Source organism: Hippoglossus hippoglossus, chromosome 7, assembly GCF_009819705.1.
Source record: "Hippoglossus hippoglossus isolate fHipHip1 chromosome 7, fHipHip1.pri, whole genome shotgun sequence".
Taxonomy (NCBI): Eukaryota; Metazoa; Chordata; class Actinopteri; order Pleuronectiformes; family Pleuronectidae; genus Hippoglossus; species Hippoglossus hippoglossus.
Window position 1 is genome coordinate 27,345,287 of NC_047157.1, and position 15,261 is coordinate 27,360,547.

At 46.3% G+C, this 15,261-nt stretch overlaps 2 protein-coding genes across 5 annotated transcripts in view; both read left to right on the forward strand.

Moving 5' to 3' along the window:
* LOC117765111 (neural cell adhesion molecule L1.1-like) overlaps positions 1-9,489 on the forward strand; it is a 19,405-nt gene extending 9,916 nt beyond the window's left edge. Inside the window, 17 exon segments of the mRNA XM_034591386.1 lie at positions 1-75; positions 650-777; positions 892-993; positions 1,083-1,289; positions 1,779-1,849; positions 2,353-2,578; positions 2,722-2,828; positions 3,359-3,614; positions 4,131-4,253; positions 4,621-4,797; positions 4,894-5,007; positions 5,139-5,288; positions 5,422-5,553; positions 5,659-5,731; positions 6,697-6,708; positions 7,513-7,781; positions 7,953-9,489. The exon segment at positions 1-75 is cut by the window's left edge and continues 88 nt beyond it. Of these exon segments, the coding sequence (XP_034447277.1) occupies positions 1-75; positions 650-777; positions 892-993; positions 1,083-1,289; positions 1,779-1,849; positions 2,353-2,578; positions 2,722-2,828; positions 3,359-3,614; positions 4,131-4,253; positions 4,621-4,797; positions 4,894-5,007; positions 5,139-5,288; positions 5,422-5,553; positions 5,659-5,731; positions 6,697-6,708; positions 7,513-7,771 (2,212 nt within the window). The 3' untranslated portion in view covers positions 7,772-7,781; positions 7,953-9,489.
* A 1,506-nt stretch (positions 9,490-10,995) lies between these two features.
* LOC117764219 (6-phosphofructo-2-kinase/fructose-2,6-bisphosphatase-like) overlaps positions 10,996-15,261 on the forward strand; it is a 96,422-nt gene continuing 92,156 nt past the window's right edge. For 2 of the 4 annotated variants that reach the window (XR_004614345.1, XM_034589823.1), the window contains exons 1-3: positions 13,044-13,225; positions 14,252-14,377; positions 14,972-15,068. Coding sequence is in view for 3 of the 4 variants with exons in the window: in XM_034589823.1 (XP_034445714.1) it covers positions 13,135-13,225; positions 14,252-14,377; positions 14,972-15,068 (314 nt within the window). In the remaining variant the exon portion in view is untranslated. Of the gene's footprint in view, positions 11,384-11,632; positions 11,847-13,043; positions 13,226-14,251; positions 14,378-14,971; positions 15,069-15,261 lie in introns of those variants that run through there. The other 2 variants (XM_034589825.1, XM_034589824.1) reach the window with 2 other exon arrangements.

A 15,261-nucleotide genomic window follows, 5' to 3' on the forward strand; every position in this document is an offset into this window, starting at 1 on the left:
CCCTCGGCTGCTCAACTACCAGATCGTCTGGAAGAGAGACGGACAGAAGCTGCTGGAGACGTCAGAGAGTGACAAGTAAACACACACACACACACACACACACACACACACACACACACACACACACACACTGGTGGTGAAATCAATCCACAGACTCCTTAAAGTGAAGTCTAAGCATTTTGATCGCCTCCTGGTGGCTGGCTGCAGTTAGGTCACTAATCGCCTCCTCCATGTTAGCAGATAGGACATCGACTCATGGATTAAATCTCACCTTCCTGTTGCTGTAGGTAGTTTCTCTTAATAAGTTTAACAGGGCCACAGCACATTTTTAACTCAGCCCCAGGAAGCAGGGTCCTAAATAAGATGGGGGGGGGGGGGGGGGGGGGGGGGGGGGGGGGGGGGGGGGGGGGGGGGGGGGGGGGGGGGGGGGGGGGAGGGGGGGGGTGACCTCGAGAACAGATAAGGGACGAGGGGGAAGAAAAGAAGATGAAAAGAAAGCAAAGAAATCTGAATTCCACCAAACATAAATCAAAGAAATATTCATGTATTCCAGAGGGAAATCTGACTTAATGTTGACCTAGAGTGTGTGTGTGTGTGTGTGTGTGTGTGTGGTGTGTGTGTGTGTGTGTGTGTGTGTGTGTGTGTACAGGTACATTTTCTTCAATAATGGAACTTTGAAAGTGACGGACGTCCAATCAGTCGACACGGCGCAATATTCGTGTGAAGTCATCACTGACCTGGACAACGTGCAAGCCAACGGCTCCATCACCGTCGTGGGTGCGTTGCCGTGTGTGTTTTACGTTGTGTGTGTTGCGTTGTGTGTGTTGCGCTGTGTGTAGCAGGTGCGACAGCCTCTGTTCAACACTAACAGTTTTCTGTTCGGACCCTCAGCTCGACCCGACCCCCCCAAAGATCTGTCTCTGTCCAACTTGGAGGACCACAGCCTCACACTCAGCTGGATCCCGGGACACTCACACAACAGCCCCATCACAGGTGTGTAGCACAAAGTACACACATAAACAGGGACACACTCTTTTTCAAGATGGCGGTGAGGTGTGAGGTCACGTGTGTTGTTCTCTCAGAGTACGTGGTGGAGGCCCGGGAGGAGCAGCACACGGAGGAGGGGAAGTGGAAGTGGGAGCAGTGGCAGGAGTTACCAGCCGACTTCAACCACCTGCAGCTGAACCTCCACCCCCACTGCATCTACCGCTTCCGGGTCATCGCCATCAACGCGATCGGCCGCAGCCACCCCAGCAAGGCCTCGGAGTCCCACGACACGCCACCTGCTGGTGAGCCAGACACACGACACTCAAGCTGTCCAACTTTCTGAGAAAAAATTACTTTTGTTTGTCAAGAACTGAGTGAAATGTGAAGCTAATCTTCTTAAGTTTCAAGTTTTATGTCACTCCATGTGTTCCATACGGGAACAAAATCACGTTTCTCAGGATCCATTAAAACAGTTAAAAGACCAATCACAAAAAAAGCAGTTTTAAAAACAAGGGCATAGTAATAAATATCTAATAATAAGCTAAATGAAGTGCCGGAGTTCAATCATTTAAATAAAACATAATAAAGGCTCAACAAATAACTTATTTTGAGTTTTTGGAGAGAGCCAGGCTAGGTGTTTCCCCCTGTCTCCATCTTGTGCTAAGCTAAGCTAACTGGCCGTCAGAAAGAGGTGTGAGAAATGAAGCGTAACTGTTTCACACAGGAAGTGTTTTCCTCTTTGACAAGTGGTTTTGAAAGGTGCTATATCAAGTTCTTACTTCCTCCTCCAGTTCCTGGCAGTAACCCCACCGGTGTCCGCAGTGACTCCACAGACCCAAAGACTCTGATCATCACATGGGATGTAAGTCCGTCTATGTTTTATATATTTACATGTTCTGAAGTATTTACAGCTAAAATAAAATCATCAGACCTGGGTTATATCTATAAACACAATGTTGAGGCTTGTGTACTTTACTTGAAGTTACTCTGTGACTTCTCTCCACCATAGTTCAGATGGAATAAACTACATTAAAAACGTTATTAACTTTAATAAGCAAACAAAACAAACCCAGCTGAGCAGTAAGAAGATTCCCGTCTTCACTGCAAATTAATGTTTGTTTGTTGTTTTGAGAAATTAAGTTTTTCAGCATCTGTTTTTTTACAGAATTGTCGTAATGAAATAAATAAATTTTCTGTGAATGTCCTACAACGATCCGATAATATGATATAATATATAATCTATATATCACAACATGAAAAGGTTTGTTCTATCGTAGTTTTAGATTTCCGAGTACTTTGTTGAATTATTACTTTTACTGAACTAAGTATCCAAACCCGTTGTCCACCTCTTCATCTGCTCTGCAGGAGATGGACAAGCGTTTACACTACGGCCCGGACTTCCAGTACAAGGTGTCGTGGCGGCAGGCCGGGGGAAAGAGCGTGCACTGGAACCACAGCTACTCAAAGTCTCCCCCGTTCTCGGTGAACGACACAGGAACCTACGCACCGTTTGAGATCAAAGTCCAGGCCGTCAACTCGCTCGGAGAAGGACCGGCACCGGAAGCAGAGATCGGACACTCTGGAGAGGACGGTACGTCACATGGACACTTCATCGTTTACCTGGACTGTAGACACACCGAGTTGGTGCTGCTGCAGCTTCAATTCAACGTGATGAATATTTGTTATTCTTACTGGAAACTTGATGCCTCCTCTTCCTCTCACTCTTCATCTCAGTACCTGAGGAGGCGCCAACGGGAGTAGAGTCAACGGTGATGAACAGCACCGTCAGAGTGAAGTGGAGCGAGGCGCAGGGCGTCCGAGGGCTGCTGCTGGGATACAAGGTGCCACTCACTGAAAGTCCACACAACTTTTATACTTTCATACAAAACAATTTAGCAGATTTATTCATGATGGAATATTCAGTTGTAGCTTTACTTAAATAATAAGTAGTAAGGGCCATTATTTTAATCACCAAGTATCATCTTTAGTTCTGCAGGTTTTGGGTCTTTAAGTGTTTTCTAATTCAATCTACATCAAGTTTCTTTTTTTAATTTTCCAAAGTGTCCAATGTTTACAATGAACCCCAGCCCGTCCTCAGACCGCATCACCACGCCCCCTGCTGGCGAGGGACAGACAGGACACTGAAGCTGTCACGATTCATTCTATTCGGGACATTTCTTCTTTCAAATCCTGAGTTTGATGAGAAGATGGAAGAATGTGATGCTATAGTTCAAAGTTCAAAATGAAAGAAATTTAAAGAATCAAAACATTTAGTTTCTTTTCTATTTGAAAATCTGGTAAATCTAAGGATGACTCATTCTACACTGATGCATCAAACCACATGAATTCAGTTTTGTTTCCTCCCTGTCAGATCTACATCAGGAGGTTGGGCGCCCAGGTTGGGCGGGGCCGGAGGTCTCTGGGGAAACTGCACCATGGGGACGAAAGAGGGGAGAGGTCCGACCGAGGGACGGACAGAGACACAGCGAGCAGAGTGGAGGTCGTCCACGGCATGAAGACGTCCAAGGAAGTGACGGGGCTGCAGCTGTTCTCCTCGTACGAGCTGTCCGTCACTGCCTTCAACGGCAAAGGGGAGGGGCCCCACTCGCTGCCTCACCGCTCAGCACGCCAGAGGGAGGTGGTCTCAGTGACGAGGGAGCTTTAAAACTTAAGAGACTCTCATAAAGATGGACGACATGACGGCTCGCAAAGGTGAAGCCAAAGTGTCACGATCTCCCCCTGGTGGCTGGCTGCAGTACAGGTCTAAACCCAGCCTCCTCCATGTTAGCAGATGGGACATGGACCAAACTAAAAAATCAAAGTAAACATTGAAATAAATGTTTGTCAAAGATAGTTTCTGTCAGTTATTTAATTTTTTAATTAGTTATTTGACGTCATGATTGACAGCTGAGACTGACGCATGATTGGTCACATCCACCTGAGGGAGAAACACAAGCAGATGGAGAAGAAGACAACAACTTCACTAAACTATCCTCTGTGTGTGTGTGTGTGTGTGTGTGTGTGTGTGTGTGTGTGTGTGTGTGTGTGTGTGTGTGTGTGTGTGTGTGTGTGTGTGTGTGTGTGCGTGCGTGTGTGTGTGTGTGTGTGTGTGTGCGTGTGCGTGTGTGTGTGTGTGTGTGTAGCTCCGGGTCCTCCTGCATCCCTGAGGTCTGAGAGCCCGACAGAGAAATCCCTGATTCTCTACTGGACGCCTCCAGTTGAAAGCAACGGGATCCTGCTGGGATACATGGTTCAGTACCAACAAGGTAATAAATACCTGTGAGGGGAGGAGAGTTCACAATAAAACGTAATGTTACTCTGACAAATATCAAGATGCTGGAAATATTGAGAGAAATACCGATGTCTTGTAAGGTTTCCCATTAGTACTCTGACTGTGGAAGCTGCCATATTCAAATGTGTCCTGCCACAGTTTCATAATGAGGTGAGTGGGTTCCATCTCCTGTGAGAAGAACTGACTGAGAGTCAGCTTCAACTGTCACAACCAGCTGCAGCTGAAGAGTGAAGCTGAACTGAGATCAGTTAAAAACACTCTGAAGTTTATCTCCAATATTCAGCAGGAAACTTTGAAACATGAAGAATTCTAACCAGGTGGATTTGTTACTGGGTCTGCAGAGGTGGAGAGCAAAGACAGTTCGCTGCAGATGGAGTTCATCAGTGATCCCAACGTGACCCACATCGCGTTGGACCATCTGGACCCCAGCAGCCAATACACCTTCAAAGTTATAGCCCGCACCGCCACCGGTGATGGACCCCCTGTCACTCTGAGTGGCGCCACCCTGCTCGACGGAGGTGAAACTACATTTATTTGTCTCAATGCAGTCAAGTGCTTTTATTACCTTTATCAAGTCCTTTCCGTGACACTAATCGTTTTCCTTCTTCCTCCAGTTCCTCCAACGAACGTCACCGTCGTCCAGGACAACACGTCCTTCAACCTGAGCTGGACACCTGGAGAGCGAGACAGGAACCACGGCTTCCACATCCACTACCTCAGGAAGAGCGGTGGGTTTACTTCACCAGGCAGAGAGATGAGAAGATCACGTGACTAAAAACTAATCTCATACTTCAGGAAGAAAACCCAAAACTACTTTACTAACCTGTTACATGTGTGTGTGTGTGTGTGTGTGTTGCAGCTGGGGGTGAGTGGGAGGAGTCAGAGTTAGTGAACTCCACGCAGGGTTTCTATTCGCTGACAGGCCTCCAACCAGGAACTGAGTACCACCTCATGATCCGACATGGAAACGTCACTCAGTGGCACGAGGAGTTGTGGACGATCGGACCAGGTAACTGTTCTGCTCAGTAGAACCAGATGATCCGGCAGAACCTAAAGAACCCTCATGTTTTTGTGTTGTTAATCACGTGCACACACCTGTACGAGAATCAGTGATCACTTCCTGGTCTCTCTCCGTCTCTCAGAGCCTTCGGAGATGCCTGCTGGGTTCGCCACTCAGGGCTGGTTGATCGGACTCGTCAGCGCCATCCTGCTGCTCATCCTGATACTGCTCATCCTCTGCCTCATCAAACGCAGCAGGGGCGGGAAGTACGCAGGTAACCACACACACACACACACACACACACACACACACACACACACACACACACACACACACTATTGTGTAGTGAAGGGTTTGATATTGAGTTGTTTTCTTACAGTGAAGGACAAGGAAGACAAGGAGGTGGACTCTGAAGCTCGACCAATGAAAGATGAGACGTTTGGAGAATACAGGTGGGTTTTCTCCAACGACTGTATATATAGACCATCAGTGACTGTATATAAAGACCATCAGTGACTGTATATAAAGATGATCAGTGACTGTATATAAAGACCGTCAGTGACTGTATATAAAGATGATCAGTGACTGTATATAAAGACCATCAGTGACTGTATATAAAGAGGATCAGTGACTGTATATAAAGACCATCAGTGACTGTATATAAAGATGATCAGTGACTGTATATAAAGACCGTCAGTGACTGTATATAAAGATGATCAGTGACTGTATATAAAGACAATCAGTGACTGTATATAAAGACGATCAGTGACTGTATATAAAGAGGATCAGTGACTGTATATAAAGATGATCAGTGACTGTATATAAAGATGATCAGTGACTGTATATAAAGATGATCAGTGACTGTATATAAAGACGATCAGTGACTGTATATAAAGATGATCAGTGACTGTATATAAAGACCATCAGTGACTGTATATAAAGACCATCAGTGACTGTATAAAGATGATCAGTGACTGTATATAAAGACGATCAGTGACTGTATATAAAGAGGATCAGTGACTGTATATAAAGAGGATCAGTGACTGTATATAAAGACCATCAGTGACTGTATATAAAGACCATCAGTGACTGTATATAAAGATGATCAGTGACTGTATATAAAGACGATCAGTGACTGTATATAAAGACCATCAGTGACTGTATATAAAGAGGATCAGTGACTGTATATAAGACCATCAGTGACTGTATATAAAGACGATCAGTGACTGTATATAAAGACCATCAGTGACTGTATATAAAGACCATCAGTGACTGTATATAAAGAGGATCAGTGACTGTATATAAAGACGATCATGACTGTATATAAAGACAATCAGTGACTGTATATATAGTCATTCCCAGCTCTCCTTCCTTTCTATCTCACTTGTCCTCTCGTCCTCTAACGCTCTGCCTGCAGATCTCTGGAGAGGTGAGGACGTTCACAGACCTTTTTGTGTTGCTCTCACATGCATGTGTTGTGTGTCTTTTGTGCCAGTGACTGTTGTAATGTGTGCGTCATTAGATGTAGTTAATTTAGAAAAGTAGGACAGTGGTGACTTAGTGGATTTTGTTTTGTTACAAAGACAACTACCTTGGAGGAGAAGAATGGGATCTAACCACTTAGACTTGTGGAAGCAGGAGCAGCTCTTCTTCTCACATTGAGTCTTTCTGATGTGGTTGGATCCCCCCCCCCCCCCCCCCCTCTAGCAGCAGGATACAGAGCTGAGCTGCAGACCTCCTCCTCCCCTCCTCCTCCTCCTCCACCTCCTCCTCCTCCCCTCCTCCTCCTCCTCCACCTCCTCCTCCTCCTCCTCCATCCTCCTCCTCCTCCCCTCCTCCTCCTCCTCCTCCTCCTCCTCCTCCTCCTCCTCCTCCCCTCCTCCTCCTCCTCCTCCTGCTCACACCAACAGGAGAGGAGTTCATAACATCCTAAATCGGAGCCACATTCTTCACCAGCAACACAACATGAAAGAAGTCAGTTGTGTGGATGTTCCCTGTGATTCAGGCTTATCCCTCCGAGGACATATCGATTTTTGAAAAACGTTCATGTTTTAACTCGATCATACAACCTTTGTGATTTGTGAGTGTAAGAGAAATTAAAACCTGCCGCCATTCTGACCATGACCTGTGACAGAATCTACAGGGGGGGGGGTCAGATATTCCTCTTTTTACATTATAACATTCAAACCTGGTTCAGCTGATCACGTTCAGTTTGTGTTTGTGGTTTTTTCAGCGATGGGGATGAGAAGCGCTCGGACAGCCAGCCGTCCCTGGCCGGGGACAGTAAGCTGGGCAGCGAAGACTCTCTGGCCGAGTACGGAGACAGCGTGGACATCCAGTTCAACGAGGACGGCTCCTTCATTGGCCAGTACAGCGGCCGGGGGCCGGTTCCCCCTGGAAACGAGAGCTCCGGTCCAGCCTCCCCCGTCACAGCCGCCCCGCCTCCCCCCATTGCTCCGTCCATGTCGAGCATCCTGAACCGGCCCAGCTAGACACACACACATCACAAATACACACACACACACACACACACACTGCCTGCAACAACACACTGAGGGACACACCACTCCTGACTCCACTGCCTGTAATGTCACACACACAGTCTCAGTACATTCCACAGGTTTATACAGTTCTTCTGTTTACAGGATGTGTCACCTTCTCTACCACGTTTACACACACACACACACACACACACACACACACACACACACACACACACACACACACACACACACACACACACACACACACACACACAGAAAATATGCTCAATCAGATCCCTCTTCTGTACGGAGGAGAGACAGAGAGAGGTGCAGGACAGGAGAGGAAGATGAAGAAAAGGGAAAAGTAAAACCAATAATTTCATTTTTCATCTATGACCAAAATGTCGAAACACTTTGTAGAAACATTGAAGTCTTTTTCTGTTCCAGTAACACATTTAGAAATTGTTTTCAATGTAAACGTCACCATTTTAATTTTCATGCATCTTCAGACTTCACCACAATGTGTCTTTGTCGTTTTCAAGTTATTTGTGTTGTTTTTGTGTATATAAGTTAGTGTGCATGCGTCTGGGGATGATTTGGCAGATTTTTGATGTGTGCGCGGCTGAAACCTAAGATGCATGACCCTCCCTGAGGCTGAATCATTCTGTTGATACTCCACATTAATGAGTTTAAAGAGTGACGGTCACTCTGTGCGTGTCTGTGTGCGATTGTTTACTCTCCATCCCTGACCTGCGGCGATGAGAGATCCGTTGCCTTAAGTGAGTCCAGTCGATCCTCCTCTCCTTCTGTCAATCATCCATCTCTCCTCACACACACTCCCTGTTCCACCATCCTCCCGTTTACGAGGCAGGACCAGGATGTTGTGGTGACACGCGGCGCTCTGCAGCCGAACAAAACCACAAAACTTAAAAAACGAAAAATACAAAGAAACGAGGTAAAACGTTTTACGAGGTGCGATCGAGAAGGTCAGAGAAGTTCCGGGTTGTGAAGGAAGGGGGCGCAGTCAAGTTCAACCAACATTAGCAGGTATACGGAGGTTTTTTAAACTCACCTAAAAGTGGTGATGGACTTCTTTCCCATCGCCAGTAGAGGAGCAAGTCTTTGTGTTGTTTCCACCGGTGCGTCATGTTCAACGTCACGACCACACTGAGGCGCTCTCTCACCTCCCTGTGTGACATGTGGTGTCATGGCGACAGAGTCATGTGTTCTCCGATTGAATCCGTTCACACAAACACGATACGTCACAGAAAACCATTTAGTTTGTAAATGTCATCACACACAGAAACACAAACTCACACATATCATATACACACATCACACACACACAGGGTCGGTCCTCTGTAGCAAAACCCAATGGGACCCTCTGAAGGACGGAGGGAGGATGGAGGAGGAGGAGGAGGAGGAGGAGGAAGAGGAGGAGCTGACAGAAAGAGAGAATCTGACGTGTCGTTCTCTGAATGTAAATAGAACCTTGAGATTGTCATTTTTTATTTCCATGGCTTCTTTTATAAGATGATAAATTGTACGTTTTTTTTAAATATCTGTTGCTCTGTTTTGATTTTGTACGGCAGCGCTTCAACGCTGTAGCGTTTGTATCATATAACGCCCCCCCCCCCCCCCCCCCACCATCGTCTCCTCGTAGGTTTTCCTCGTTTAGAAGCCCAGAGACATTTAGAGTAGAACCATAGTGAGAACAACCCCCCCCCCCCCTCATCCAGTTAGAGAAGCAGCAGAATAAAACACTGCTTGTTGAAAAGGTCTCGTCAGGATGATAACCTGTATTCACCGAGGCGGAGCTGTGTGCACGGACCTGAGCGAGACGCCGTCTGGATGGACCAACGCTGGAGATCCATCCAAACACTTTGAGCTTTTGTTAAACTGGAGCGTCGACCTTTTCTTTCATTGTCCTCTTGTGTTTGTCTTTGTCCTCAGACTGAAGGACACGACACGTGAACACTGTCTGTTCATCTTTAAACGTAATAATCCACAAACTTGTTGCCTTGTTAAACGTCTGCGCTCCGACACTGATGCTGACTGTTTCTACGACTGGAAATAAAGATGGACGACAGGATGCCTCCCAAAAGAGTGAAGACAAAACATCTGTATCTGCAGTTTAGGTCCTGAACCCCACCTCCTCCATGTTAGCAGATGGGACATAGATAATAATCACTGTACATGGTTTCTGTTGATGCAGATTTATGGTCATGAGACATCATGATTGACAGCTGAGACTTGTGATGAGTCCAGCCGGACCTCCAGTGTGATGTCACTGCTGCACGACGCCAATGTTTTGGCTCCATTTTTGTACAGTGGCAGGAAGTGGAGCTGCGTCGTCCATCTTTAACCCCCGGCGTTGTATGACCCTGTTTGTCTGCCTGTCTCTGTTGCAGCCTTCTTTTATACATATAAACACGTTGGGAAAGAAAACACAACATAAAAACTTGTAAAAAATATAAAGACAAAAAAAATTGAGATATAAATAATAACAATACTGCTCATGATAACAACAACTGTGCTATTATCAGTTACCATGACGCGTTCGGTGTTGTCGTCAGGAGCGACGAGTCGTTCACCACGTAACACAATGAAATCAGTATCACAGGATTCAGCAGGGATATTACAGAGGTGGTGGGGGGGCTGCTGTGATGTATGTGTGAGTGTGTGTGTGTGTGTAGGAGAGGTGGAGTTCAACACCACACACACACAAACACGCACACACATGTAGGGGGGTTGATGGGGAGGGGTGTACTGCAATATTGAGGTGTGCTGATGTTGTACCTGCTTGTTGCATCGTGCGCTGTTCTGTATCCGACTAACTAACCCAGACTCATGAATAAACATGGACTACGCTAACACACCCCAGCTCCTTTCCTGTGTGTGTACTGCTATATTTGTGAGGACCATTTTGATTAAAGTCCCTACAGCGTCTCTCAAAGGCTTGGTTCAGGGTTAGGCCTTCAGCTGGGGGGGTCAAAGTTCGGCTGAGGGGCTGGAACAGGGATCAGTTCAATGAGCACCCTGTGTGTGTGTGTGTGTGTGTGTGTGTGTGTGTGTGTGTGTGTCACTGCACAGTGGACAGAATCCTGTATTTTCAGTGAACTATCTCTTTAAAGTGTTGTTGTGAAGTGACGTGAACGCGCACTGAGCATCAGTGATGCTGCTTCTGCTCCAGAGGAGGAGGAGGAGGAGGGAGGAGGAGGAGGAGGAGGGGCGGACACAGACTGGCTGCTAATGGAACCTGAAAAACTCGCTCCACACAGTGTGTGTGTTAGTGTGCGTGTGTGTTAGTGTGCACGCGTGTTGGTGTGTGTGTGTGTGCGTGCAGACGGAACTAAACGAGGCGTCGGACTGAGCAGGAACACTGAACATTTTAGGACAGTGTGTTGCAGCGGAGCGAACATCACGAGAGGCACGGACACACAACCGGAACATACATGACACACACACACAGGGAGACACAGACACGCGCAGAGACCAACACACGCACACACACACACACCAGGAATAGACCCGCAGGATGAACGGACCGGCGGTTACGCAAGACGGAGCCGAGCTGCGGGGGGGGCGCGGGGAGGACGCTCCGGTTCCAGCGGCCACACGGTGAGTGACAGCGACACACGGTGAGTGACAGCGGGTCACCAGCTCCTACACACACACACACACACACAGTTCCTCATTTTCTTTCATCTGAGCGAGAGACTGTGTGCGCGTGCGTATACCCGTGACGCAACAGCTGATCGTTCTCATTGATGAATGAGCTCACCCCTCACCCCTCCCGCCTCACGCGCACACGCGCACACACGCACCGCTCTGCAGAGTTATGTAAGCCCTGTGCGTGTTGGGGAGCACGAACACATGCACATGGAGCACATCGGTCAGGCGGAGGGGGGGGGGGGAGAAAGTAGATCCTGGTGGTCCCGAGCAGAGAAGCTGTAGTGTGTGTGTGGGGGGGGTGTGTGACGAGCAGCGACCCACGTGGTCTCTGAGTGTGAGAAACTAATGGAGTCCAAGAAGAACGTGCACACGGTGCGGGGGCTGCGGCGCGTGCGGTGTGATAGCACAGGTGAGGTTTCTCTCTCACGCACACACACACACACACACACACACGTCGTATAAAGCTGCTGCTCTCACAGCCATGTCTGAGAGTGTGTGTGTGTGTGTGTGTGCGTGTTGGGGGGCGGTGTCACGGTCACAAGTCATTGTGCTGAGAGTAACTGAGTACATTTACTCGAGTATCACACACACACATGAATCAGGTCTGACTTGTTGTCAGACGTGCAGCAGACACACAACTTCCTCTGTGTGTGCTGCACCAAGTTCTGGTGAATCAGTGAACATTTAAACGTTCAATATCACAGATGCTCCAAGAGGACAGGAGCTGCGGAACACAGACACACACACACGTGGTTGGGTTGATTGTCGAGAGATGACAAACGATTACACAAAACAATACGTGTGAAGAAAAACCGGTTGACTCCCTCAGCACTGAAAAAACCCGAAACGGTGACAGAATCCGTGTTGAGTAACAAGCTGAAGATTCCACCAGACGTGTCCTTACGTCACGGCTCATTATTCACAATCAATTATTAAAATCACTAAGCGCAATGAACACAAGTTAAAGGTTTCAGTGTGTAGAATGTAGTGACATCTAGTGGTGAGGTGTCATGTTGCAGCTGAATACCCTCAATTATAAAGTATTAAAATATACAGTATTAAAATATAAAGGCGTAAAATAAAACAATTTGTACATTTTAGATCAAACCCACTTATTATTTGAGTTTGTGACACTAGATCCTTTCACCTAAATCTTACACTGAACCTGTAAATGTGATCAACACTTGAGAATATGAATGTTTATATTAGTGTTAACTTCCTCTTGTTGAAAAAAGTATTTATCTTAAAATCCATTGATTTATCATTTTAATTATTTATTGAATAATTGTTATCTTAGTTTAATTTATTTATTAGTCCCTAATTAAAACACACACACACACACACACACACACACTCCCAGTACAGCTGCTCAGTGTGATTCCCTCCTGTCATACCACTTCCTGTATGACCGGGCAACGTTTACAGTCGCACCTGGTGATTGGTGGACGACGTCATTCTGGAAACGTGACTGACAGGCTGCCCGGCCAATCAGAATCACTCCGTCCTCTGCAACAAGGCCCACAGGTGTGTTGACTGGTCCACCAGTTAGTCTCCTCCCCCACATGACGTGCGAGAAAGTTCAAAATCTGTGCGGACATCTTCCTTCCATCCTGTCAAACACACACACAGACACACACAGGCAGCACAGAGGTCCACACACACACACACACACAGACACACACCTGGCTGCTGAAGTCATGTCAGGAACACAAAGAACACTCACTCAAAATCCTCTGGAGAAAATATGGGTGCCATCATTGAAAAGCAGACTGAGCCAACGCAGAGGCTGTGAGTACACACACACACACACACACACACACACACACACACACACACACACACACACGTGGATACTGCATTGTTTGCCGTCACCTCAGTGTAACAAGTTGATACCTGTTCAATACAGCAGGCGTAAAACCGTTTTTGTTGTGTGCAGATGATCACTGACTGTCTGTGTGTGTGTCTGTGTGTGTGTCTCTGTGTGTGTCTGTGAGACCGGAGGGTTATTCACCCCTAAGCTCCACGTGTCCACTCTCCTGACAGAATCGACTTTCATTCAGGTTTAATGATAAAAACAACAGTACAAAGTAAAGTGTGTAGGTTCTGACTTGTTGTCGCCTAATACAATTAAATTAAACTTTCAATTTTGTAACATTTTCTTACTGAATATTGGTGATAAACGCAGGTTTTTAACTGATCTACAGTAATAATCGTATATATTGTTTCCCATATGTGTCCCATGCGTTGTATTATTCTGTTCTATTCAGTAGAGGATGATTTTGTTTCCCTTTTCACTTCTTGAATGAAGAAAACCTTTGGTCCTGAGAAGCTTCAGGAACAAGAAGAATCTCCTCTTCTGATCAAGGAGCTGCTAAATGATCCCAAAGCTAAATTTCGGCTTCAGTTTTAGGCTACTTTCATAACCTCCGCAAATATCCCCGGTCAAAGTTCACTTCAGTTAAACTCCACGTGAAGACACGCCGTGGACTTGTTGCTCCACAGGAAGTGAATGTTTGATTCCTGCTACACTCACACGTGCCCTCATACGGTGGGAGGAGCCTCGTCCATCTTTGTTTGCAGTCACCGATCTTTTTGCGTCGCCCGTCAGGAATTCACGTCTGTTGGCGTCTTCGCGTTAACTTTGTATGTCATCGTGCTGCTGAACGAAAGTCACACCATGACACTTCTAATTAACGTGATTGGTAGAATTCGATCCTTGTCGTTCTGGTGCTTTTCGAACAGGCTTCCTCCCAGTCTGCATTATTCATGGGAACCAGCAGAAGGAATTGAACGCTGTGTGTCTGTGTGTTTCAGCGTCGGTGCCCCAGTTCACCAACTCTCCGACCATGATAGTGATGGTGGGACTCCCGGCACGAGGGAAGACCTACATCTCTAAGAAGCTCACCAGATACCTGAACTGGATCGGAGTTACCACTAAAGGTATCACCGGACCGGGCTTCACTGATCGCACTGTGACACGTGGCCTCGGACTTTCATTCAGCTGGAACCACGTTTTACGGCTCAGTGACATTCAGACTGTGAACAGCTCTATTGTCGTTTGAGAACAATGTTACAGAATTTAAACGTTTTTACTTTTCTCTATAAACCAATAACTTATCCGGAGGTGGCTTTGCATTAAGTTTAAGTTGTTCCTGTCATTGATCCTATTAAATCTCAATATTTTCTTATGGAAATATTTAATTTGATAATTTATCTAAAAAAGGGTGAAATGTCATAAACAGCTGAGACTGACTCACGGTTTGTAGAGTGTGTGTGTGTATCATCGGTACTGAACAAATTATATAAGTGAGGTTCTTTTATCACATTTTAGATTAATATCTTGATTGTCGGAGGAAGTGGAGATGCATCGTCCACCTGTATTTTTCTGTCCATAATACATCCGAAGAATTGTTGGCATCACCATGTTAGCTGTTGCTTGGTGTTTTTAATAAGATCGAAGCTTCACATGTTGGTTACATCTAATTCTAACTCAAGAGTCCAGTGGTTTTATGACACATCATTTCTCTGTCCCAGTGTTCAATGTCGGCCAGTATCGCAGAGATGCTACACGTTCCTACAACAGCTACGAGTTCTTCAGACCAGACAACGCAGAGGCCATGAAGATACGCAAGTAGGAACCTTCAGCTTCACACAGCTGCAATCACGAACTGTCGGGTTTCCAGCTCATTAACAATAAACACCGTCACAGATCAGGTTATAGGACTAAAGTTGACTGTGTTTGTTTGATTCACGTATTTAAACACATTGGAAATCACATCAGCCAGCCCTACACTATATACAAACATAAAAGAAGCCAAATCAAA